The 25,685-nt window shown below is 55.6% G+C and overlaps 2 protein-coding genes across 11 annotated transcripts; both read right to left on the minus strand.

Moving 5' to 3' along the window:
• TRIP6 (thyroid hormone receptor interactor 6) lies at positions 1–3,787 on the minus strand. Of its 5 annotated transcripts, none has more exons than XM_054507674.2 (9): positions 3,368–3,787; positions 2,988–3,065; positions 2,779–2,904; positions 2,109–2,486; positions 1,712–1,805; positions 1,427–1,596; positions 774–952; positions 384–504; positions 1–272 (listed from the first exon to the last, which is right to left on the minus strand). In XM_054507674.2, exons 1-9 carry the CDS (start codon positions 3,374–3,376, stop codon positions 141–143), a joined length of 1,287 nt encoding a protein of 428 aa, XP_054363649.1. In that variant the 5' UTR covers positions 3,377–3,787; the 3' UTR covers positions 1–140. The 5 variants fall into 5 exon arrangements, with proteins under 5 accessions (XP_054363649.1, XP_045731613.1, XP_045731614.1 ...); XM_045875657.3 differs by having other exon boundaries at positions 2,988–3,115; XM_045875658.3 differs by lacking the exon at positions 2,988–3,065.
• Positions 3,788–3,920: 133 nt separating this feature from the next.
• SLC12A9 (solute carrier family 12 member 9) lies at positions 3,921–13,289 on the minus strand. Of its 6 annotated transcripts, none has more exons than XM_045875643.3 (14): positions 13,138–13,289; positions 12,176–12,395; positions 11,812–11,946; positions 11,233–11,364; positions 10,520–10,828; positions 9,712–9,819; positions 9,469–9,580; positions 8,736–8,893; positions 8,535–8,617; positions 8,241–8,365; positions 7,918–8,110; positions 7,569–7,743; positions 7,175–7,321; positions 3,921–5,225 (listed from the first exon to the last, which is right to left on the minus strand). In XM_045875643.3, the coding sequence occupies exons 2-14, from the start codon at positions 12,354–12,356 to the stop codon at positions 4,327–4,329; spliced, it is 2,757 nt and encodes a 918-aa protein (XP_045731599.1). In that variant the 5' UTR covers positions 12,357–12,395; positions 13,138–13,289; the 3' UTR covers positions 3,921–4,326. The 6 variants fall into 6 exon arrangements, with proteins under 6 accessions (XP_045731599.1, XP_045731598.1, XP_064449281.1 ...); XM_045875642.3 differs by having other exon boundaries at positions 13,134–13,284; XM_064593213.1 differs by having other exon boundaries at positions 5,082–6,933; positions 13,134–13,284.
• Positions 13,290–25,685: the final 12,396 nt, after the last annotated feature.

Raw genomic sequence — 25,685 nt, forward strand, 5'->3', positions numbered from 1 at the left:
TGTTTTTGTAAACTCCTGAGGGGTTATTATTTCATGATTGGAGGAAGAGGAGACAGCATTTGGTGACAAAGTTGTAAAGGTGGCTGTCAGGGAGGGTAGCTGATGGGAAGGGGGAATGTAACAGGTGCTTCTGGGAAGACTCAGCAGTCGGTGGTGACGGTGGCTGAGAGCTCCTGGATGCGCCAGGCACTGCACGCCTTGCACAAGATGTGCCCATCCAACGGGTAGCAGCCCTGACACTCGCCCTCAGAGGACAGCAGCAGCCCACACTCCTGTTAAGACGGAAGCAACAGCTTTCTATCAGGCCCGGAGCCCTGGGTTCTACCATACCCAGCACCCCAGACCCCAAGAACCTCCCCTTCCCCTTGCCCAGGCCCCCTGACCTCGCACTTATAACAGCCAATGTGAAAACTGCGATCCAGAGCAACGATTCGTACAGTCTCCTCCTGACCTGGCTCAGGCATGATGGCCCCACCACACACTGAGCATCGTGGGGCAAACTTCCTGGGGGGGGGCGGGGGAGGGAACCAAGGAGGTTGTCAAACCCCTGAGTTGGAGGAGACTAACAATGGAGCCCAGAGAAGGTGGGATATTCGAGGGAACGGGAGAGGCCAGAGGTATGGTCTTGGATCTTAGAAGGGAGAGTGATGGGTAACAAAGAGACAAAGCCAGGGGTGGGAAACTGGAGAGGTTGGTACTGGGGCATGAAGGAGAAATGAGGAAAATGGGGAGGGTCAGACACCCTGAGACAAAGATGGGAGACTCGGCCCGACCTGTGGAAGTCCTCGATGCAGTGGATCTGGCTGGTGGCATCCACTGTGAAAGGGATACCATCGAGGCCACGGTGACACACCACACAGGTGAAGCAGCTAGGATGGTAGGCCTTCCCCATAGCCCGCAGGATCCGGTCCAGGATGGGTTGGGAGCACGTGGAGCACTTCTCCAGGGTGGCCTATTAGGAAGGAGGGTGGGAAGTTCGGGGCTGAGGCAGCCCAGGCCAGGCAGGCACCCTGCCGGCCCACCCGTCTGTTTTTGTAGCTCCCTGCAAGGGGTTCAGTGAAAAGTGGCCTTGAACAGATCTGAGTACCAGTCCCAGCACCGCAGCTTCCTAGGGAAGTGATTTAGTGTCTGAGCTTCGGTTTCCTTCAGTAGGAATAGCTGCTTCACAGGGGTGGCGTTGTGGGAATTTAACATATATCCCCTTAACTCTGAAATAAACATCTCACGTTTGTAAGGGACTATTGTCCTTTCCCTCTTGCAGCTGGTCATTTAGCTACTTTCCTCCCTTCTTTCCTATCAGTTTAGTCCCCTGGCTGTGAGCTCCGTTCCTCTCTTCGGCTTGAACATCTAGTCCCCACCTCAGCTGGAAGCCCCCTGCCTCCGGCTGCTGACTCCAGCTCCCACCGCCCCCAGCACGTCCGCTCACCACGTAACAGCTCTCACAGTACGCTCTCCTCTCCACGGCGTAGAAATGCTGGCCCCGAAGCTGGGCCCGGCACGTAGAGCACACAAAGCAGCCAACGTGAAAGACGCGGTCCAGGGCCACGACGCCAGCCCCGTCCCCAACCACGTCTTCTCCGCAGCCCCCACAGCGCCCTGGAGACAGGGAGGGACAGGGTCAATCTGCGCAGATCAGGAAGGTGGATTCGCGGTCCCACTGACTCTCCAGTCCCCTGTCCCCGCCACCTCTTCCCACCTCAGGTCAGCTCACCGAAGTACTCCCCGGTGGGAGGGTGGTTCATGTCGTGCACCAGCTTCTTGGTCAGCCTCTCAAGCTCCTCCTCAGGAGGCTGGCTCAGGGGGACCTGTGAGGGGGGATTCAGGGGGTCGGTCCTACCTCTAGCTCCCTATGCTGTCAAACTTCCTGAAGGGGTCCAGGCAGTTCCACCCGGAAAGTTCATTTGAGGAGGTCTCAGCCCAGGGCCCAGGGGCGCACCCCCAGGAGCCGACATACAGCTCCAGCACCTCCCTCTTGTATCTCCTGACACATCCCTAGGGGATCCAGAGCTCCAACACCCCAGGCCTCTGACAACCAGGACACTGAACACCACCCCTGCCCCACCAATCAGTGTCTGTGAGGACCCCCAAATCCCAGTACCCGGGCTTACCTGGGGCCCGTACCCGCGTCCTCTTCCTCCTCCTGCAGCCTCCTCTTTACCCCCTGGCCCTGGCTCACGGTGGCTCCTATAGCCAGCCCCCCAGACGTCACCTCGGCCTGGCAGAGGGAAGTGGGTGCCCGGGAGGGCCCCGGAGGCCTGAGAGGCCCCCCGCCTGGGAGGGCCGCAGCCTCTCACTGGTTGTGCCACCTTCACTTGCACAGGGAAGGCAGGGCCAGCAGGGGTGCTGGCTGTAGCATAGGAGGCCGGAGTGGGGCCCCCATAGGGGGATGCTGAGAGCTGTTGGGGAGGAATAGGAACACCCCCTCCATTCGGCTTCAGGGAGCCTGAGCCCGTGCGGTAGGCATGGGGCTGAGGGGGCTCATAAGCCTGGGGAGAAACACAGACCAGGAGTGAGCAGGCCCATTCCAGGACACACACCTGGGGGAACCCCCCATGTGTGTGACCCCAAGGTAAGCGCTGGTCTTTGACAAGGGCTCACACTCAAGAGGCTGACAACATAGTAAGCTCTGGTGGCCCAGCTTCTTCCATGCTCCTGTGTGTATCACTCACACTGGGGGTGGGGGCGGGGGGGCTAGTTTGAGAATCTAGAGAAGGGACCAGGCTGGGGAGTAGGGAGGAGAGCAGGAGACAAGGAGCAGGAGCGGGACGGGGGGGTCACCTGCCGGTCTGACCGCCGTGGGGCATGCCCACGACCTCCATCCAGCTCAGCCAGCATGCTGGTCAGCGAGTCTATCTCGGCATCCAGGCTCCCTGGACGCAAGGCCCCCCTATCTGGGGGGAGCCCCTGGGGATGAAGCAAAAACAGGGAGAATTCAAATCACTTGCCCCGGTGCCCCCACCTCCCACCCCCCCAATTCCAGTTCTCACCTGTGAGCGCTGGGGTGCGCCATGGCACCCCACCCAGGTGAGCCCCCTATCATCCGGTCCCCCGGGGGCCTGGTAACACTGCTCAGATGGGAGGGGGCAAAAATTGACCCTGGGGTGGGGCTGAAGTGCTGAGGTGAGGGAAGAGAGAGCCAAGGTGGGGATGGGGAAGGAGAGGAGGGTGGCACGTGTGGAGGCTGCCCTCTTGGGTCCCTCTTCTCCCCTCCCCCAGCACCTGGGGTCCGAGAACAGAGCAGGGGGGGCAGGAAGCCAGAAGGGCTTCAGGGAAGGGGTGGCAGGGACAGGCGGGAGGCAGGAGCCAGAAGGCAGAGGTGAGCGCGGAATGGCCAGTGGCCTCCTTGGCGGCATTGGGGCCTCCTTACCTGCTCCATGGGCTGGCGGCGGCCCCGGGGCGCCTCGAGGGAGTGCTCTCCCCTGAGGGGCTCTTGCAGGCTCCAGCTGCCTTGGGGGGAGCCAGGTGGGCCCCGACATGGCCTGGAACAGGGGACTCCAGACAGCGGTCAGGCCCCGTGTAGCCCCAAGCCTGTAGTCTTGACCCCTTCTCCCGTCCCACACCTCGTTTGGAACTCCGGGAAAGAAACTTTTTCTGGCTTTTTTTTTTCCCCTTCCTCCCCAATTTTGGGGACAGCCACGCCCCCGGTGACGTCACCGCATTCCTGGGGGAGGGTCACGTGGCCCCCTAGGCCCTAAACTGCCGTCCCTCCCCCAGTCAGCCCCCTCCTGCCGAGCAGGGAGGGCTTTCCACAGCCGCCTCCGTTTCTATCCGCCCCCCCAGACTGGCGCCCCAAGTCCTGCACATGGCCACCTCGCCGCTGGGACGCTCCAGCACCGCTCCTTCCCACACTCCCCCATACAAGATCTCTCCCTCTTCCTGCCCCACCTACCCCTCCCCCCCAGCAGTGCTCAGCCAGCCCGTAGTGTTTCGGTCTTTTATTCACGTTCAGCGGTTAGAAAAATAAAACAACAAAAACAGCACAACCTCAGGGGTCTGCGAATCTGTTGGGCGAGGGGAGACTGAGGTAGCTGACAGTCAAAGCAGAGACCCAGCCTCCATCAAGGCACCGGTGAAGGGAGGGAGGCCAGTGGGGAGGGCTGCTGGCTTCCTCCCCCAGCGTGGTGGGGACGGGACCGCTGCCCTGCGTGAGTGCCCTGAAGCCCCTCTCCCAGGGACAGATGGATGCCCAGCCCAGGATCCTCTAGTCCTTCCACCGGGCTCCACACCCCCACACGCGGCGCAGGCGGGAGGCTGCCCTTCCCTTCCACATCCACTAATCAAGGTGGGTCCCTAGACCCGAGCACCCTCTCCTTCAGGCCCCGGGCATCAGAGATCAGTGCAAGTGACGGGGGTGACGCCATGAATGAGCAGCGTGGGGCCCAGATCACGGGTCAGAGTCTCCAGAAGCGCCAGGTAGCGAGTGTAGCGGGCAGCATCGGCCGGCGGCCGAGGCAGGTACAGAAAAGTGAGGGCCGTGGCAGGCCCACCCTCGCCATCCCCACCCTCAGGCCCCCCGGGCCCTTCTCTTCGGCTGCGCCCCTGCTGGGCCCGAACCAGGGCGTTGGCACTGCTCGCCAGGGCCTCTGCCTCGGCGTCTCCCCGCCTGCCATTCACAAAGTCCCCTTCCTCCTCCTCCTCCTCCTCCTCGGGCTCCCCAGACCCAGCCCCCTCGCCCCACACCACCTCCTGCACTTCGGCCCTGATCCTCAGCTGGCTCAGCAATGCCCGGAGCCGCCCCTCAGCCGCCCCGGGGGCCTCTCGAGGCCCCAGGCACAAGAAGATCCGGAGCCGGGCGCTATGCCAAGCAGGCACCATGCCCAAGATGGTTGCCATCTGCAGCAGGAAAAGGCCACACACGTCCACGTAGCCGGGCCCACCCCGGGGCCGCAGCAGGTTGAGGGGCCACACGTCCACGTGATGTGGCGGAGAGGTGCCCCCCGACCCCCGGCTCAGCCGCTCAGGGGGCAACGCCCCACAGGCCCGAGCGAGGACCACATTCTTGTTCATCTTGAGGGCATCTGCCACTGTGGCCACATAGTCCTGGGGACTCAGAGCCCGGGGGCTCCCAGGAGCCCGGGGTGGAGGAAACAGGGAGCTCAGGGCTGGGGACCCACCCTCCTGGATGCCATCAGCAGCCTCGGAGAAAGCCGGGTCTGTCAGGAAGTGGTCCTGGGGTGCAGAATCATCGTAGAAACCCAGGACCAACGTGTTGGGCTTCATGCCACCTGGGGGCAGAGAGGGGGAGGTGGGAAGGAACCGACAGGAATCAGACTTACAGGCCAAGTTTACCCCACGCTAATATGCACCCACTCGGACACGCTGACAGCGACACACGTCAGCCATCAGGTATGGCCTTCGCACCATGCTTGGGCTCTCCCAGCAACAACGTTTCGCATGTTTGCGTAATGACTTTTAGTTTGCCCAAATGCTTTTGCATGCATTTATTTGTTGCATCTGCATGACTAATCTCCCCCCACTTAAATACAAGGCGAAAGTTCGCCTCAGGAGCAATTCTTCTTAACTAACGAGCACTTCCGGTCCACGGCAGTAGGATGCCTCTGCTCCAAGCTCCTAGCTGCACACCTTTTTCATGATGGAGATGAGGGTCTGACTCCACTGGCAGACCAGACCCCCTGAGTAGACAACAGTCAAGCTCATGGCCTCAATCCCCAGGGAAAGAGCACTCCAGCCTCTGCTGAGGGAGGATGAGAACGGGCCTGATCTGTTCCTACCACTGCAGGGCCTCCAAAGCCTGGTCCCCGGGGAAGAAACAGCTACCATCTGCACATACTAACCAAGGGCGAGGTCCTATTGAAAACACTTTGTGTTTTAACTCATCTGATTCTTGGAACAACACGATGAGGTAGGGACTCTTTACTCATCCCTTTCACAGATAAGCAACCTGAGGCACAGAGCAATGAAGTCACTTGCCCCAAGGCTCACGGTCAGAAGATACTGGGGTCCGCAGGTAAACACAAGGCACCCAGCACCAGAGCCTATTCTCTGAGCCTCTGACCCCTGTGTGTGCGCGCGTTGTGTGTAGCAAACACAATGCCCCAGGTCCCTGCTGACAGTTCCTGGTTTTTAAATTTTTGAACAATGTGAAATTGGATAGCCCCCCCGCCAACGCCCACTTTAACAGGGCTGAATTTACAGAAAGACTCTGAGATCGTGTCTAAGGCTTATTTCTCCTGAAACAGACGGGTTGCTCAAAATCCACCAGTAAATCAAGTTCTACACTCCAGGAGGACTTACTATTTAGAGGAAATCCTTTCCCTTCATTTGAATCAGTTTTCCCAGGACAAATGTGGCAGAAAATAGTGGTCTCCCGGCACGGTTTCCCCCACAGAGGGTGGGGCTGAGGAGACACCAGGCTCTCCAACAGCCCAAAACACCTGTGCGGCCGTGAACTCCAGCCGATCTTGCAAATGAAACTAGTCACCCCTTCCTGAGCATCGTCCAGAGTTCTGATTTACACCGAACAGGATATTGTCCAACACTTGAACCTTAGCCAGAGCTAAGTGGAGAAGGGAGTATGCACTCAGGGAGGGGGCTGACACCCGCCTGGGATTGAGAAAGAAGGTGGAAGCTCAGGATGGGTTTGCAGGAAGCCGGGGTGCAAGGCTGGAGGCCGCGGCACTAAGGCAGGGTAACAAAGCAGGGAATCAAACACTCGCTCAGAAAGCATCAGCCCCACACACCCTCTGCATCCTCTGCGGTCTCTGGAGGCCAATGTCACACCACCCCTTCCTTCTCTGCCCCTTCCAAGCCCCAGCTGAGATACCATCGTGTCACCGGCCACATCAGTGCATAGTGGTCTTGAAGTTGGATGGCTGGAAACCATCTGCCCTAGATTTGATGGAGCAGCCCCCCAGCCTCAAATAATTCTCCCATTGTCCCCAGACACACAACATGGTCTTCAGAACCTGTGCCCTAGTTTTGGGGTCAGGAAAAAAAAAAACAGCGTCAGTGGCACCCATCTCCAGTCCTTAAACATCTCCTCAGGACTTTCCCACCATCTGTTATCTTTGAACCTGAGCACTGCATCTTATCTGAACTGGACCCTGAGTTCCTTTCGGAGTTTGCAGTTTGTGGTTTACTTTCTGGGGGACAGTAGCAGAGATTGAAAGGGGCCACAGAGGGGGCTGAGGGGACCCAGGGAGGAGTAGCTCACCAAGGCCAGAGATCCGCAGCAGATGCTGAGCTCCCTGGCGCACAGAGGGCGAGAGGGTAAGGTCCACAAAGGCCTTCACTTGGGCTCTGTCCACCAGGCTCAGCCATGCCCCATACTGGGGCTGCACAGGGTCAGAGGGCAGGCAGTCTGCAGAGAAGGGAGGCAGCAGATGTGGGCCAAACCCATGTACTTTTCTCCTAGAATCCAAATCCCCAGTGGGCCAAAGAAAAAGGTCTGGGCAGGGTTCTGGCTGGTTGGAAGTGTCATCGGGGAAGATGCATGAGGCCTCTGGACCCAAAGAACACAAAGAGCATCTGAGGCGAGAGGGAGAAGGAAGCTGGGGAAGGAACGAGGGGGGGTGGGGGGCAGGGGGGACATGGCGGGGGCGACTCACCAAGGTCTCCCAGGGTGACGTGGCCCAGTACATAGAGGCCCCCCTTCTTGAGCTGGTTGGCCAGCCGCAGCAGAGGCAGGGCTCCCCGGGGGTTCCCCACCAGGAGCAGCAGCTGGGGCCGCCAGAACTTCACGTGATCCTTCCGGACATCCAGCCGGAGCAGGTACTTTCGCACCTGGGACCAGGGGTAAGGTGTGGAGAGGAAGGGCTCAAGCGGGCAGCCCCCACTACCACCTCTCAGACAAGAACCCCGACTTCAGCCATGGCACAAGGGGGCCTATTTGGTGGGGGGCGGGGGGTTCCCAGACTGCCTCCCCCCCTGCCCCCCCCCTCCTCGGAGCCCCCCAACCTGATGGAAAAGCAAGGCCTGGCTGACGTAGCCCCAGCTGCTGGGGCCTCCTCGAGCCGTGAGCAGGGCAGAAAGCAGGCCCATGAGAAGCAGGGAGCCGCCGGCGGCCCCGGGGCTGATGAGGAACATCATGAGCAGGCAGGAGGCCACCCCCAGCAAGCAGGTATGCCAGGAGAACAGGCTGAAGGTGGGGCTGGGGTGGGGAGAGAAGGAAGGGCACTCAGGGCCAGCCACTCCACTCCATCTCCAGCCTCAGCCCCCCCAGACTGAGTCCTTCCAACTCCTCCCTCTTTGTCTCTGGGGACACAGGCATCTTCTCTCACCGGAAGTTGGGGGCCGAGGCCCACTCCAGGCTCAGGCAGGACAGGTCCACCGCAGCATAGGCCACCAAGTAGAAGACAGTGACCACAGCGGCCAATGTATTCAGCTTCCCAGCCAAGAGCACCAGCTAGACAAGGACCCAGAGGCTGGGTGTTCATGCATCCCCCGCTAAATGCCAACACATCCTGCCTTTGTGGTTCATTCACCCAGCCCAAGCCCAAGCCCCTCCTGGTCCTGGGAGCAGAACCAGGTGGGGCTTAGGGGAAGGGGAAGGACAGCTTAAAAGGAAGGCTTACCTGCACTAGGCCCCAAGAATAGAGCACAGCTCCCCAGGGGTTCCCTGTTCGGGACACAACCTTGGCCGGCGCCAAGATCATTCCTGTGCAAACAGAAACGCGACAGACACATCAGCCTGGGCCAAGTGGAGACCGAGACAGACATGGGGGAGCAGGGAAGGTGTGTGCTCAGAACCGGGCAAGGAGCAGGGGATGGCGCACCAAAGAGGTCATCCTGAGCCAGAGCGTGGAGGATGCGGGAGGCCCCGATGAGTGAGCTCATGGAGGCTGAGAGCGCCGTGGCGTAGATACCAATCAGCACCAGTGGGGGCCACAGGCTGATGGCACGAAAGAACCCGTAGTCCTCCTGCAGCAGGGTCCTGGGGGGAGGGAGAGGAGGACGCAGATAACACACGTGCATCCTTTCCAGGGCCGCCGTGAGAAAAGTGCTCTGACTCTACGTGAGGGTGAGGAGCTGGGTAGTCCTGGGTATTCTCACTGACCCAGCCCTGATCTCAAAGCCCATTGTAATACATCATGTGTGCCCGGAGGGGTAAGACATGGTATTTGCTGGGCTGCTTTGGGTTTAATCACATGGTAGACATTCCTAACAGTATCTGCACAAGAATCCAAATATTTACAGAAATACAAATTGATTAGAAAGCCATCCCCCACCACCCCCAAACCAAGCGCTACAACAGTCCCAGGAACACAGCAAATACTGGCTACAGGCTGGCAACCGGCATTTAGCCAGCTATCCCCATTGGTGATGGCGGCACTTCCTTCTCTCTCCCAGTGGGATAAACAGTCTTCGTGTTCCCTGCATCCCGACAACAGGGGTACCTGCCCCACCAGCCTGAACGCGCTGGGTGATCAGGTGTGGCAGCCTTGTTCCATGACCCTGCTCCACCCCCTCAAGGGCCAGGCTGCCCGCCGCCCCCCTCCCCCCCGGCACCTGTCACAGGTGAAGCTGGAGAGGAAGAAAAGCAGGGTGTAGATGAAGAAGGTGTAGGTGACCGCGACAATGGTGCCCAGAGGAATGGCCCGGCTGGGGTCCTTCAGCTCCCCTGGAGGGAGAGGAGCAGAAGGGTAGAGGTCAGCCCTCCACCATCCCCTACATCCTGGAGCCCTCAGCACTCCCACAGGGGCACAGGGAACCCATCCCACACCCCAGGGGGCGGCGGGCAGAGGCTCTCACCTGACATGTTGGCCCCCGCCATGATGCCCGTGCAGCCGTTAAAAAGGACGGCAAAGACGCTGGCAAAGGTCATCATGGCCCCCGTGGTGTAGTCCTTGGCATAGCCAGCTGAGGGATGGTTCCCAGGGAGGAGAGGGCATCGGTATCCCTCAGAGGGATCCAGGCATCTTGGCCCTGCCACCCTCTCACCACATGCCCCAAACTCCCACGCCTCCCCCACTACCCTCCCCAAGACCCCAGCCCTGACCGGCCACAGGCCCCTGGCTCAGCTGGCCTCATCACCTCCTTCTCCCTACCCCCGCCCCCATTCTCCTCATTCCTCCCTCCAGGCCTTCGTCCTTGCTCCTTCCTGAGACACCTTCCCGCTGGCTCCTACCTGAAATCCCCAACCCACCTCAGGCGACCTCCAGCTCCACCTGCTTCCCCCGCCCCCAGCCCACACTCAGGCCTCCCTCCTCCCTGTCTCCCTACACACACCAGGACCGTCCCCAGACAACCCCTCGCCTGACTCTCATCCACTTGAATCATTCTTGGTCTTATTGTGCGATTTAATTGTTTTCTGAATGCCCTTTTTATCTCTCTGACTAAAAAAATTCCTCTAAGGCAGGATCGGTCTCGTGGTCATGCTGACGCCCCACTGGGCCAGACACACTGGCCAGATCCTAAATGACCTGCACTGTTCAGAGATCTGACCTCCTGACCCTAATTCTCTCTGACGTCTGTTCTTATCCAGGGATTCCAAGGGCCCGGCTCCCTCACGGGCTTGCCCCTTGCCCTGAGAACCCTGTCACCCCTGTGCCCAGCTCACCACCCAAGTTGGCCTTCAGGGTGCTGCTGTTGAAGCCAGTGAAGTGGCCGACCTGGGGCGGCAGGGAGGAGCCATTGGGGCCGGGCCGAGGGGCCAAGGTGATGCTCCTGGGCCCCACAGCCACAAAGCTGACCAGCACCGAGGCCAGGGATCCAGAGACCAGCAGGAATGTGAGGAAGGAGGCGCGGGCATAGAGGCCAGCACCCAGTGTGCAGACCCCACCCACAAGGCCCAGCAGCAGGGAGCCGTAGAGCAGGCTCCAGCCATAGCCCTGGGGCAGGACCTGAAGCCCACTGGACCGCGTGGAGTCTACAAAGAGGAAGGAAGAGAGTTAGAAGACCAGACCCCCAGGAGGGATCCCAACCATGAATCAAAGCAGGAACAAACCCCCTCTTTGGCCCCACTGTCCTCAAAGGCTATCTTGCCCACTCCCCTACTCAACTGTCCTCCAGCATCCTACCCCTCCCTGCTGGATAGCACCAATCTTGCTCTGTTGATTTTAGGGGTGCTAGCCTGGGCTTCCCCAACCAGAGGGTAAGCTGCCTGTGGGCCAGGACTATCTTTCAGATGTCCCCATGAGGCGGGAAACACAGGAGGCACTCAAGAAAGCCAAGCTAATGGACCACGCGGCCCTTCTTCTAGAGAGGGCTCTCTCCCTCATGACCCCAGAATCCCAGACCCCGCAAACCCAGAGAGCCGCCTGGAGCACAGACCGGCCCCGAAGACATCGAGCACGGCCTCCACCAGCCCCAGGAGGGAGACGGCACAGCCACAGACGTTAGCCAGGTAGAACATGAGGCCAATGCTGCCCCCAACCTCAGGCCCCAGCGTCCGGCTGATCATAACTAAAAGTGGAAGGAGGGGGTGAGTGTTAAGGGAAAAGAGAGCGAAATGGAGCAGGAAGAAGGGTCTGGGCACAAAGCACTCTGCAGCCCTGTCTCCCTGCACACACCAGGACCGTCCCCAGTGTCAAGTTGGCCCAGCGCAGCCACTCCCAAGCCACGTGGCTTTACGCAAGTCACTAATACTCTTGAGCTCCAAGTTCCTCATCTGTAAAATGAACGACCGAATTGATAAGACTGTTGGGAGAACCACAGTGACAGCTGGGAAGCACCTGGTGGAAAGGAGACTAGCACTAACATACATGTAAGGCCATGTTGGTCACCTTCCCCATATCGGCCTGCCTGCTGAACATTCATTAGAACTTGCCTCCCTCTTGCCCTGCCCCGGCCCCATCTCCTCCCTACAAGACAGAAAAGCCCAGACCCCAATCCATCAATGTTGGAGGATACAGTAGGCGCCACCCCCCCGTACAGCTCCGTTGGTGGCGATGGCACAGACAGAGAGGACGGTGAGCGCCAGGATGAAGTAGGCGACCAGGAGCATGGCCAAAGCCTGTAGCAGCCCAGCATGGCCCACCACGAACCCTGGGACAGGAGTGGCAAAGCAGGTCAGAGGGTGGCTCATGGATCCCACCACCACACTGGTCATCAGCATCAGTTACCTGCAGGGCAGAGCTAAACACAAGGCCACCGGGAGCCCTCTCCCCGAGCTCTTCATCTACCCACTTCTCCCAGGACCCTTCCCCCACCTCATCCCAGTCCCACCCCTCCCTCACCCCACTGCACCCCTGAGGAAGCCCCACACGCCACTCACCAATCCTCAAAAAGACAACTATACTGAACATGGACAGGACCGTGGGCACCACCACACCCAGGAAAGTGGAGAGCTTCCGGGCAGATGCCCCTCCAGGACCCCCGGCCCCATTGGCAGAGAAGGCAACCCCCTCATCCCCCAGGAGCCGGTAGGCCAGCAGAGGAGAGTTCTCACTGGCCATGGCAGAGAGCAGGCAGAAGCCACCAGTGGGTTATGAGGCCTGCAAAAGACAGTTTGCTTAATGGAAAGCAGCTCCATGGAGCCCCTCAAAAACATCTCTAACCAAACACCTGGAAACTTTCCCAAAAGGGAGAGCTGCAAGAACTCACCAGCAACTCAGAAAGTTCGTGAGGGGCACACTGGTCCTTGCCACTTCCCAGGACAATGGCAGACTCCACACCCTTAGCATTTGGGTACCAAGTCCCCTCCCAGCTCCTGGGGACCACCCCCCCCCCATATCCCTGAGACTAAAGATGGCAATGGCTCTGAAAAGAGTCAAAGCTACTCTCCCTTTTCAACTAGCAGTGCAAGAGGAAACAAATCCCCTAAAAAGGGAAGTGAGTTCTGGGCAGGAGGCCCTCCTCACCCCCTCCTCCGGTGTCCTGAGCTGTCCCCCTCCCAACTCCCCCAAGCAATCACCTCACCCATGGCAACGAGAAATTTCCAAATCTTCCAAAGCCCCGCCCTCCCTCAATCCTCTCTCTCAACCCATTTCAAACCAGCTCCTCTCCCCCCAGCCTCACCAGATTCCTCCCACCCACACGAGGCGCCCTGCAATCTCGACCAACCCCTCGACTACCAAAACAAAGACTCAGGCCAGCAACATAAGGTGGGTCCTCCTCCCCCCCACCCCGGTTGCTGCCCACTTTCTCCCCGGGAGGGTTGGAGGGGGCCGAGATCCGCTTCTCTCCGGCCAGGCGCATCCCCACAGCCCGGGTGTGGCAGGGCGCTCACTCACCCACCCGGAGGACGCAGCCGCCCGGGGGCGATCCCCGAGAGCCGGAGGGGGTCCGCTACGGGTCGAAGGGGCGCGGGTGCCGGAAAAGCCAGCGGCAGCTACCGGGATGCCAGGCCCGGAGCCCGCCCCCCCCAGCCCACGTGCCCCATTGGTCCCCGGGCCCAGCCCCGCCCCGTGGGCGCGCCCATGAAGCCCCGCCCCCTTCGGGCTCTGGGGGCCGGCGAAGCTCAGGCTCCCACTCCACGTGCGCCCGGGATGCTTCCGTAGGTCGCCCCTGAGGCCACGGTGTAGGCCACGGCTCCTAAGGCGCCCATCACCCCGATGCAAACAAGCGCCAGCTGTGCGGGTGGGCCCCAATCCGAGCTCGCGGAGGCGCTCGGAGGAGCCACCACTGAAAGGGGCGTGCGGTGACTGCGGAAGGCTACTGCAGGTGGGCGGGGCCGTGACACCTGGCCCAGGTGCGTCGTCAGGAACGCAGGGCCGCGTCGCTCGGCGCCTTCCGGGGTCCTCTTCCTCCAGCCTCACGAATCCCGGGAATGTCTCTAGGGTACCGGCCTCAGCCCTCACCCCCGCGGAGGTCCACCCCTCACGGCCGGTTCTTCCCACCGGCTGCGCTCTCCGCGTCCGCCATCGGAGGGAGCCATCGGCCGCTGATCCCCGGCGAGCCCCGGCTGCACAGGCCACCGTCAGTCCGCAACGTCCTCCTGCGGCTTTCATGCCTCCCTGCGCGGTGTTGTCCCCTCGAGCAGAGATGACAGGACTTGTGAGCTTCCGGAAGATGGGATTCCCCCCCCTCCTCACTCTTTACAGGTACCATCAACATGAGCACCACCTGGCACGGTTTCCTCATCTGTAAAATGGGGATTAACTAGAACCCTGCATAAGGTTGCTACGAGAGGGTTCCATGAACTAACGGGCGCTTGAAAACACTGCCTAAACGTACAGTAAGTCATTTGCATACACTATATATGCATAAGCACTCTGTGAGGTAGATGCTTCATTAGGAAACTGAAGCTGGGAGGGCTTCCTTAATCAGTTTCTAATCTTGATAAAGTCCTTTGTGGCTACACTGTCACTTGAGCCTCAGTAACCCTGCTGTTACTGCCACTGGTCTCTGGCTGTAGATTATCTGCAACATTGCCCTAAGAGAGGAACGGGCTCAAAGCAGCCCAAATGTGGCTTTGCCGGGGAGAGGTCTCATGAACAGCTGAACTGTGGCATATTCAGTGGTCATCTGTGCTGCCCACGATGGAGTTTGGTTCATGGATCTTTCCCACACCATCCTGTCATGGTTTTTGATGATTTCAATATCCATACTGATGAGACTTTCAACACCCTGGTGTGGCGGTTGCTTGAACTCCATAGATTGGCACAGATCTCACCCTCCACAATCCCCAATGGTTATGCCCAGACTTTGTCCTTGCCAGTAAATAACTGCAGCCCCTCCTCCTTTCTGTTCCCCTTTTCTGGTATGCCTGCCAAGGAAAAAATTAATCTGACACTGGTTAAAATGGTAAGGAAGACTTTATTCAGGACTCTTGTAATAGGTGTCCAAACTATCACAATAGGGGAGAGTGATGGGGCTCTTCTCCAAATACAGCAAATGCAGCTGGGGATTTATAGCCAACAGCAGAATGAGGGGGTCAGTGATGAGTGATTACCGAGAGGAAACACCAAGACTAGGGGGATTCTAACTTAGGATTCTTGCTGAAGGCAGGCCAGGGTGATCAGATATCAAGGGTGGGGAAGATGCTCCCTAAACTGGGCTAGGCAGGCCCAGCAAGGATGGGGGCCAAGGCAGAGGCCAAGTCCAAAGAGGGCTCAGAGAAGGCTGACTGAAGTTTGGTCAAGGAAAGGTGCCCTGACCCCAACAACCCTCCACCTCACTGGAGTCCAATCCATTTATCCTGCCCTCGTTCTGCTGTCCCCCACTCACTTCCCATCTTACCCAGCTTAAAGTTCATGGTCAGTGAAAAGCACTCCCTTGTCCCTCTCTCACTTTATTAACCTCCTGGCAAAATCACAGCCCTGCTAGATGCAACTCCCCGTCTACCCCGAGCCTGCCCAAAGCAGCTGAATATGGCTGAAGAAAATACCCAACTATGGGAGCTCCTCTCAAATTCATGACCATGAACCTCAAGTGGGCCCTAATGCTGCCCAGCATTCCGACAAGATTTCTCTAGTCTGTTCACTCTTCTGCACTTCTAGATGACCTAAATTCTCACCCATCTGTTCAACCCTCTGTGCTTCCTATACTGCTCTCACTCTCAGCTCAGCATCTCCCAGTTCAGTGAGAATTGTGCTTCCCAATTCAGTGAGAAAAGAGAAGCCATCAGAAGAGACTAAAAGCTCCTATCTTCCCGCCACACTTTGCTGTGCCTTCCTCTTTTTATTAGAGCTGAACTAACCATGCTCCCAGCTAAGGTCAACCTGCCACTACTTCCCATTTCATCATCTTGTTTTCTTTTTGGTTGGATCACTACCATTAGTATATAAATATGCTTTTTCCCCTTCTTGTCTTAAAAAGGAAAAAAAAAGATCTTTTGAATACACTATACTCCTCCCATTATTGCTTCACTTCTTTGTTTTTGAGAGAGACAGCATGTGCGCGTGCATAAGCAAGGGCCGTGCATAAGCAAGGGCCGGGCGGAGAGAGAGAGGGAGGGAGAGAGAAAGAATCTTGCGTGGGCTCCATGTGGAGCTGCCGGGCTCGATCTCACAACCCTGAGATCATAACCTGAGCTGAATTCAAGAGTTGGATGCTTAACCAACTGAGCCACCCAGGTGCCCCTCTTTGTGGTTCTTTATAGCAAAACTTTTTTTTTTTTTTAAGATTTCATTTATTTATTTGAGAGAGAGAGTGAGTGAGAGAGAGCACGAGCGGGGGGCGGGGGGAGCAGAGGGAGAACAGACTCCCAGCTGAGCGGGGCTCCATCCCAGGACCCTGAAATCACGACCTGAGCTGAAGTCAGATGCTTAACCAACTGAGCCACCCAGGCGCCCCAGATGATTAGCATTTTTAAACAATATTTTTTTTTTAAGATCTTATTTATTTATTTGACAGACAGAGAGAGATAGCGAGAGCAGGGGGAGTGGGAGAGGGAGAAGCAGGCTTCCCACGGAGCAGGGAGCCTGATGCGGGGCTCGCTCCCAGGACCCTGGGATCATGACCTGAGCTGAAGGCAGACACTTAACGACTGAGCCACCCAGGCACCCCTAAACAATAAAGTATTTTTTTAAATTTATTTAAGAGAGAGAGAATGAGAAAGAGCACATGAGACAGGGGAGGGTCAGAGGGCAAAGCAGACTCCCTGCCAAGCAGGGAGCCCGATGCAGGACTTGATCCAGGGACTCCAGGATCATGACCTGAGCCGAAGGCAGTCGCTTAACCAACTGAGCCAGCCAGGCGCCCAATAAAGTTGTTTTTTTTTTTTAAGATTTTATTTATTTGACAGAGAGAGAAGGAACACAAGCAGGGGGCGTGGGAGAGGGAGAAGTAGGCTTCCTGCCGAGCAGGGAGCCCGATGCAGGACTCGATCCCAGGACCCCGGGACCACGACCCGAGCCGAAGGCAGACGCCCAACGACTGAGCCACCCAGGCGCCCATAAAGTATTTTTTGATGAAGGTATGTACATGGCTTTTAGACATAATGGTATCGTATACAATAGACTACAGTGCAGCATACACATGACTTTTATGTGCACTGGGAACCAAAAAATTCATTTGACAGGCTTTATTGCAATATTCACTTTATTGCGGTGATCTGGAACCAAACCTGTAATATCTCTGAGGTATGCCTGCGCTTGATTCCTACCTTCTCCTCCACCACTTTCCTCACTTATCTTCTAGACCACACTCCTGGATTTCCTCCTGCTCATTCTCTTTTGCTTCCTCATCTTAACTCTGAAACACTCCTAGGTGTCAGAGAAACAGCCAAGATGCCACTGTGGACTGGAGGCTCCACGGAAGACTGAGAGCTCAGTCCTCAGACTTCTTTTCACCATTTACACCCACTCCCTCAGTGATCTCTCCCAATCTCATAGTCTTTTTTTTTTTTAAGATTTTTTTTTTTTTTTTTGAGACAGAGAGAATGAGAGAGAGCACATGAGGGGGGAAGGGTCAGAGGCAGAAGCAGGCTCCCTGCCAAGCAGGGAGCCCGATGCGGGACTCGATCCCGGGACTCCAGGATCATGACCTGAGCCGAAGGCAGTCGCTTAACCAACTGAGCCACCCAGGCGCCCCAATCTCATAGTCTTAAACACCATCTCTGTGATGGCGCCCAAAGGGTGTATCTCCAGCCCAGATCTGAGCTCCACACTGTATGTCCAACAACATATTAACACCTCTGCTTGGACTTCAAACAGGCAGCTCAAGCTTGGTATGTCCAAAATCAATCGCCTAAACTTACTCCCACAACCTACTCCTTTTGTGGTCTTCCCACCTTTCCATTTCCTTAGGTAAAAAAACCTTGGAGTTATGCTTGAAATACCCTCTCTCACAGCCCACATCCACCCGTTAGCAATTCCTTTTGCCCCTCCTTTTAAAATATAACCAGTATCCGGGCGCCTGGGTGGCTCAGATGGTTAAGCATCTGCCTTCAGCTCAGGTCATGATCCCAGTGTCCTGGGATCGAGTCCCGCATCGGGCTCCCTGTTCTTTGGGAGCCTGCTTCTCCCTCTGCCTCTCTCTCTGTCTCTCATGAATAAATAAATAAAATCTTTAAAAAATATATATAACCAGTATCCAACCACATCTTATCACCTTATTCCAAGCCACCATCAGCTCTTACCTGCAATATGGCAACAACCCCCTAACTGGTTTCCTGCTTCTGCTCTTGCCCCTGCAGTCTCTTCTCAACAGGGCAGTTAGAAGGATGCTATTAAGGGGTGCCTGGCTGGCTCAGTCAGTAAAGCGTGTGACTCGATCTCAGGGTTGTAAGTTTGAGCCCCAACTTAGGTGTGACATTACTTAAAAATAAAACCTTGGGGCACCTGGGTGGCTCAGTCGGTTAAGCATCAGACTCGATTTCAGCTCACGTCATGATCTCAGGATTGTGGGATCGAGCCCCGCATTGGGACTCCGCAGTGGGTATGGAGCCTGCTTGGGATTCTCTCTGTATCCCTCCCCACCTCTCCCTCTCTAAAAAATAACAAAATAAAATCTTTTTTTTTAAATGATGCTATTAAAGCAAGAATCAGTTCATGATGCTTCTCTTTTCAAAACTCTCCAATAGTTTCCCATTTTCCTCAATGTAAAAGCCAAAACGCTTTAATAATTAGGATAACCACACTTACCTCATGATTCCTCAACTACAGTCCCACTACAGTAGACAGCTTACGCCTGTTGCCTGAGTTCGACTGTTAACAAATCCCTTTGCTCAGAAGTGACCCAGAGTGCTCTATATATTACATGGCCACTCTACCCTCCCCCCCCCCCCACAAGCCCTACCCAATAGGCAACCCACCCTCACCTCTCATTTCCTTGCCCCAGCCTCCAAAAACGCGCTGTGGCCCAGAAGGCATGAGCTCCCTTTGTGTTCTGGACGCAGATACTGACTTCATAGTGAAATCTCCTCCACCAAGCCCATTTAAATTGGACCACAGCCTCCGCCCCATGCCCCTTTCCTATTCTTTTTTCTCTATAGCACTAACACCATCTATGTCATGCACTTGTTTATCTCGTTCCCTGACTGCCTAGTCCCAATAGAAAGTTAAGCTCCACGAAACAGGAACTTCTGCCATAGCTCTGCAGCCTTAGCCCCGCTGCTTCTAACAGACCCGGGCTCGCGCGGGGGGCGCGGGGTGGTTGGGGGTGCTCCTCACGTGACTGCAGCGGCCCCCGACCAGCCTGCTGGGAAGGGAAGATGGCTGCGCCCAGGGTGGCCTCAGACAGCGAGGGCAACCAACGAGAGGGCGCCTGCGCGCTAGAGCGTCCACGCCTCGCCTAGGTCTGCGGTTGCGTCCTGGGAAGGCGCGAATTCTGGGGCTACGTGCTGGTCCTCCTCCCCACCATTTTTTAAGGAGAAAGGAGTTAGCTCCTTCTCTGAGACGCTTGGTGGGACCTGCCTGCTGCTTGCCCGCCGCATGGGATCCCCGGCATCCGAGGCGTGTTGGACGAGATTCTGGGATTCAATATATGGGTTTTTCTCCCCTGGTACTGCCTCCTGGATCAACCTATTAAGTGACATCAGAGTGTCAGTCCAACCTCCAGTTCTGGGCACCTCCGAACACACCCGAACCGCCCCTTGGGGACAAGGACGTCCAATCCAGCCCGCAGGTGCCCCACTCCGATTTCAGGCCCCAAATGGGAATTCCCGGGCGACCCACCCTCCCCACCCCCGCCGTGAGCTCCCCGGTATTAAGTCTGGTGAATCCGGACCCCCTCCCCCAGGCCCCAGGGGCAGATGAGCCTTGGCCACCGCCCCTGCAATTTCCTGCAGACCCAGCAAACAAAAGGCTCGGGAAGAGAGGCGAGGCTGAGCTGGGCGCCCTTCCTGCAGGAACAGCTGATGGAGCAAAATGGTCCAGGAGGGAGCGGAGGGGAGGGATGAAATTCCAGGATTCCTGGAGGACCAGAGTGGGAGGCCAGACTCCTGGATCCCGCGGAGGGAGGGATTCCAGCGAAGTGGATGTGGAGGACCCAGGCAGGACATCTGAGTTTGCTGGGCTCTGCCAGATCCCGACTGCCCTGGTGGGGTTGATGTCAACTTTTGGGAATGGAGGGGGTGGGGGGGGGGGTGACACTGGAGTTCAGGTGAGCTCTCAGGCCCACAGGCTGGAATGGTGGGGGCTGGGAAAAGCCTGAAGCCCTGCGTCATCTCCTCTGGGGCCCAGCCTACCTCCCCCTGGCCCGACCTGCTACCCTCTGTGCTGGCCCCACCCAGGTCTGGCTTCCTGCTCCTCCGGAGGCACAAAGCTTTTTCTGCTAAACCCCATGGACCAGCCCCCCGGGGTCTTCTGGTCCTTTCTGGACCCTGGTAGTCTAGCCCCCAGCCACGAATAGTCCTTATATTCCCTCCTAGAGCCAAGGCCCCTGCCCCCATTCCTGTCAAGGACACAATGGTAAGGGAAGGGCCACATCCAGTGGGTGGGGGGATGCTGGCACGGAGGGGGGGGGCTTGGCCTCATATCCTGTCAGGCTGCCAAGGGAAGAGAGGAAACAAAAGACTTCCCCCTGCTGGGACAATGAGCCTCCCATACCTCTCCTCCCCTACTCCCACTCCTCCACCTCTCCCTTTTAGCTCTGGTCTTCAGCCCCTTCACTCTCCCTTCTCTCCTTGCCCGCTGGTAGCCTTGGCTTCTGCTGTAAGCTCTGCTGGTCCCCTTCCCACCTTCCTGTTAAGCTTGCTGCCAGTCCTCGCTGTTTCAGTCCCCCTGCAATTCTCTCCCTTCTGTCTCCGCCAAGATTGGGGGCTGGGTGGGCAAAGCTCTAGTGAGAGTAAATCACAGCCTTTCAAGCTAGGGGCTACACAAGAGAAAGGGGCCAAAGCAAAGGACGGGAAATGCCCTCTGGCTGGCCTGGGTGAGAGAAGGAGAAGAAGGACGTGCAGTGTCCTACAGGTCCTTGGGGGTGGGGCTGGGAGGCCTGCCTGTGTCCTGAGTGCCACAGTGGAGTCAGCCAACCTGCTGACTACTGACTGAGTGCACTGGACCGGCCACTTAACCTGAGCCTGTCTCATCTTTAAAGTAGATGTCGGGGGCGCGTGGGTGGCTCAGTCAGTTGAGCGGCTGACTCTTGATTTCAGCCCAGGTCATGATCTCAGGGTCCTAGGATCGAGCCTAGCCTCCGGCTCCATGCTCAGCAAGGAGTCCGCTTGAGGATTCTCTCTCCCTCCCTCCGCCCCTCCCTGCCCTTGCTCACACACGCTCTCTCTCACGCATGCTCTCTCTCAAATAAATAAATCTTTAAAAATAAATAAACAAATAAATAAAGTGGAGGGGCGCCTGGGTGGCTCAGTTGTTAAGCGTCTGCCTTCGGCTCAGGTCATGATCCCAGAGTCCTGGGATCAAGCCCCATATCGGGCTCCCAGCTCAGTGGGAAGCCTGCTTCTCCCTCTCCCACTACCCCTGCTTGTGTTCCCTCTTTCGCTGTGTCTCTGTCAAATAAGTAAATAAAAAAAATCTTTAAAAAAATAAAAAAAAAAGTGGATGTCAGAATACAGCCCATCCTGCCTCCCTAACAAAGTTCTTTTTTTTCCCTAAGATTTTATTTATTTTTTATTAGAGAGAGCGAGAGCAGGAGCAGGAGAGGCAGAGGGAGAAGCAGACTCCTCGCTGAGCAGGGAGCCAGACGTGGGGCTCGATCCCAGGACCCTGAGATCGTGACCTGAGCTGAAGGCAGATGCTTAACTGACTGAGCCACACAGGTGCCCTTCTAACAAAGTTCTTATGATGAATTAAATATGATAATATTTGCTTCTAAAAATAAGTAGGGCGCCTGGGTGGCTCAGTTGGTTAAGCGACTGCCTTTGGCTCAGGTCATGATCCTGGAGTCCCGGGATCGAGTCCCGCATCGGGCTCCCTACTCGGCAGGAAGTCTGCTTCTCCCTCTGACCCTCCCCCCTCTCATGTGCTCTCTCTCATTCTCTCTCTCTCAAATAAATAAAATCTTTAAATAAATAAACAAATAAATAAAAATAAGTAAATACATAAATGAAGGTGAAGTGTAAGACTTTCCTCAGCCTTCCCAACCTATAGTCTCCTCCAGCCCCCCCCCGCCCCCACACCACGGGGCAGCCTCCATCACCACCATATACCAGTAACTCCCGAAACTTTATCTCCAGCCAAAAAGCTGCCCATGAGCTCCAGACCCGTTGAGCTCAGTTCTGGTTGCCTGCATATCTTCCTCCCCTGTGGCCCCTGGTTCCCTCGCTCCTACCTAGCTACCCAGGTCTGAAACTTGAACCATTACCATAGCTAGGCTCCAAGACCTACCTGCTCTAGCATGCCCATGAACACTTCTGTCCTTTCGAGCCCTCACTGTCGTTTGGAAAAACTATGAGGTTTCTCTGCCTTCAGTCCTGATCCCTTTCAGTCTTTTCTCCAAAGTGGTACAAGTGGGATCTTTCTATACAAATCTGATGGGGTTGCCTGAAACCCTTCAGTGGTTCCCAAGGTGTTCAGGACAAGCCTGCACTCCTGGAATGTTCTTTGATCACAGAGGCTGGCCCCTGCTCTCCTCTCTAGCTCATCCATTGTCACAGTCCTAGCAATCTACACCCTGGTGTCCCAAACTCTGGCAGCTCAGAGACAATCTCACCATATCCACACTTGTGTATTTGCTGATCCTTCTGCCTTTCTTTTTTTCTTTTTTAAGAGCGAGAGAGCACACTGGGAGGGGACGGGCAGGGGGAGAGGGAGAGGGAGAATCTTAAGCAGGCTCCATGCCAGCATGGAGCCTGACTCAAGACTCAGTCTCACGACCCTGAGTCTGAGCCAAAATCAAGAGTCAGAAGCTTAACCATCTGAGCCACCCAGGTGCCCCAACTGTTCCTTCTGCCTTTAAAACCTCTCCCACCAGTCTCCTCTAGGGCTCATTCAGACAGCGTCATCTTCAGAAAGCTTACTTTTTTTCTTTTTAAAGATTTTATTTATTTGTCAGAGAGAGAGAGAGCACAAGCAGGGAGAATGTCAGGCAGAGGGAGAAGCAGGCTCCCTGCTAAGCAGGGAGGCCTATGTGGGACTTGATCCCAGAACCCTGGGATCATAACCTGAGCTGAAGGCAGACGCTTAAACCGACTGAGCCACCCAGGCATCCCCCAGAAAGTTCACCTTGAACCTGCAGGTTGGATTAGGTGTGCTCTCTGGATGCCACCACTGATGCTCCACACATAACCTCCTGTGTTCTATTGAAGTTTCATGCCTACTTATTCCCCTGGGCTGTGAAGGATGACTTTGGGTCCCCAGTCCTGGTCCATAGCAAAACTTCAATAAAGAATTGCTGAGTGGGTGCCTGGGTGGCTCAGTTGGTTAAGCGACTGCCTTCGGCTCAGGTCATGATCCTGGAGTCCCGGGATCGAGTCCCGCATCGGGGTCCCTGCTCGGCAGGGAGTCTGCTTCTCCCTCTGACCCTCCCCCCTCTCATGTGCTCTCTCTCAAATAAATAAATAAAATCTTTAAAAAAGAAAAAAAGAATTGCTGAGTGAGGGGCGTCTGACTCATGATTTCAGCTCAGGTCATGATCTCATGGGTTGTGAGATGTAACCCTGTGTGGGGTTCTGCGCTCAGCAGGGAGTCAACTTGGGGTTCTCTGTCCCCCCACTCACTCTTTCTCCAAAATAAATAAATCCTAAAAAAAAGAATTGCCAAGTGAATTAAAAAATAATGATTTAAAGGAATAAGTAGTTAACACATTTACTGAGTATTTATTACAGGCCAGACCTACACTGGACTCAGCAGTGAGCACAACATATGTTGTACCTGCTTTCGTGAAACTTGGGGCCACAAACAATCAAAATACAATCACTAATAAATTAATGAAAGCTTTGACATGTGTAATAGACATGTGTCTATTACAACTTCATGTATGATGAGTTCAGCAAGATTTGTGGGGGGTCAGATAAGGAATGGATTCAGGTTTCGTGAGTCCTGAAGTTTATACAATTTGGGGAACCCATCCTAAGAAAATAAAAACAAAATTATGAACATGAAATTAGGTATAAGAATTTCACATTTAGGGGCGCCTGGGTGGCTCAGTCGTTAAGCGTCTGCCTTTGGCTCAGGTCATGGTCCCGGGGTCCTGGGACTGAGACCCGCATCGGGCTCCCTGCTCGGCTGGAGGCCTGCTTCTCCCTCTCCCACTCCCCCTGCTTGTGTTCCCTCTCTTACTGTGTCTCTCTCTGTCAAATAAATAAATAAAATCTTTAAAAAAAAAATGAATTTCACGTTTGTTTTTTTTTAAGATTTTTTATTTATTTATTTGACAGAGAGAGACACAGCGAGAGAGGGAACACAAGCAGAGGGAGTGGGAGAGGGAGAAGCAGGCTTCCCTCCGAGCAGGGAGCCCGATGTGGGGCTCGATCCCAGGACCCTGGGATCATGACCTGAGCCGGAGGCAGACGCTTAACGACGGAGCCACCCAGGCGCCCCTGTAATATTTCCTATTTCTCTACATCTCTGTCTCCCTGCTATTACGGCCAGTTGAAATTTTTTTCTTTCATTATTGAAAGTTTACAAAGATCTCACTGAGCTTTACAACTCATTCTTGGCAATGTGGAAAGCTCCACCGAATTCCTTTTGTGTAAGAGCCAGAAGATTTCAGGCCACTGCAAACATTCTTGTGCTGGGATTCACCTTAAAAACTGTTTAAATTGATGGCACTCATTAACCAGGGCAGTGGGAGGGGCCAGGTGGGTGAGGGGTGCAAAAGCTTCACGGGCTTCCAGTAACCTTAACTCTAGACATGACAGGGTGAAGCAGACCCACAGAGAGGGGGGCCGGGATATGGGAAAAGGAGTGACAGTTTCTGTAATTTATGGTGAACGGGGATGATTTGTTGTTTACTACATATAGGAAAAATCCTAACACCAGCGCTGCTCCAAGTAACTCATGGTGTGGAGAGCAAAAAGAAAGCCCCAGGACCCCTGGCTGGCTCAGTCGGTAGAGCATGCGACTCTTGATCTCAGGGTTGTAAGTTCAAGCCCCACATTGGGTATAGAGATAACTTAAAAATAAAAAAATCTTGGGTGCCTGAGTGTCTGAATCGGTTAAGCATCTGCCTTGGGCTCAGGTCGTGATCCTAGGGTCCTGGGATGGCGCCCCACGTCAGGCTCCCTGCTCGGCGGGGAGTCTGCTTCTCCCTCTCCCTCTGCCCCTCCACCTCCACTCATGCTTGCTCGCTCACTCTCTCAAATAAAGAAATTTTTAAAAATCTTAAAAAAAAAAAAAGCCCAACCAGCTGTTGGAGGTGGGGTGTGGATGCTCCACACAGGTACTCCCATGGCAATGAGTGATAGCAGCATACTGATCATGGGCAGGGAATGGGGTGATCGCCTAATATTGGGGTCGGAGGACAGGGAAAGTGCTCCAATAATAAGGAAAGGAGGTCCTGAGCTTTGTTTGGGTCTATGGAACAAGCATCCATCCAGGTAGTGACATGGCTGCTCACCTATGTAACATAATACTGTGGATAATGAATTAGCTTTCCTAGGAAGTGGTCCTGGGTGGACAGAGGGTGGAGGAAATGACCTCACACCCACAGGATAGACACTCCTGCGCATTGGAGTGCAACTCTCAGATATCATCTCCATGAAAAGGGGAAATAATGGGATTTCTGCCCCATTATAAGATCTTTGAGACCAGGAGCCATGCCTTAAAAATCTTCAAACTAGCAGTGATCACTTGGCACGCAGTAGATGCTTAATAAAGGTTTTGTTTTATTCATTCTTCTACTTTTTAAGAATTTTCTAAAGTTTATTTACTTATTTAAGTAATCTCTACACCCAATGTGGGGCTTGAACACATGACCCTGAGATCAAGAGTCACAGGTTCTTTATTCTTTTTCTTCATTTCTTCATTCTTTTATTGGTTGGTATACATCTACATTAGATATTG

This window comes from Mirounga angustirostris, unplaced genomic scaffold (genome assembly GCF_029215605.1).
Source record: "Mirounga angustirostris isolate CCGP_5_RB_7025 unplaced genomic scaffold, mMirAng1.0.hap1 SCAF_5, whole genome shotgun sequence".
NCBI lineage: Eukaryota > Metazoa > Chordata > Mammalia > Carnivora > Phocidae > Mirounga > Mirounga angustirostris.

Bases quoted from the DNA above. Each gene is read 5' to 3' on its own strand.
- SLC12A9 (XM_045875643.3), bottom strand. From the start codon at position 12,356: ATGGCCAGTGAGAACTCTCCTCTGCTGGCCTACCGGCTCCTGGGGGAT. The intron at 11,947-12,175 runs GTGAGTGGCGTG...CTCCTGTCCCAG, and splicing joins AGTTGTCTTTTTGAGGATTG to GGTTCGTGGTGGGCCATGCT. The intron at 5,226-7,174 runs GTGAGCTACTCC...CTCTGCCCCCAG, and splicing joins GCTGCGGATCTCTGGCCTTG to GTGGCATGAAGCCCAACACG.
- TRIP6 (XM_045875657.3), bottom strand. From the start codon at position 3,476: ATGTCGGGGCCCACCTGGCTCCCCCCAAGGCAGCTGGAGCCTGCAAGA. The intron at 2,487-2,778 runs GTGACCCCCCCG...GTTTCTCCCCAG, and splicing joins CACGGCGGTCAGACCGGCAG to GCTTATGAGCCCCCTCAGCC. The intron at 1,806-2,108 runs GTAAGCCCGGGT...CCCCCCTCACAG, and splicing joins GACGCGGGTACGGGCCCCAG to GTCCCCCTGAGCCAGCCTCC.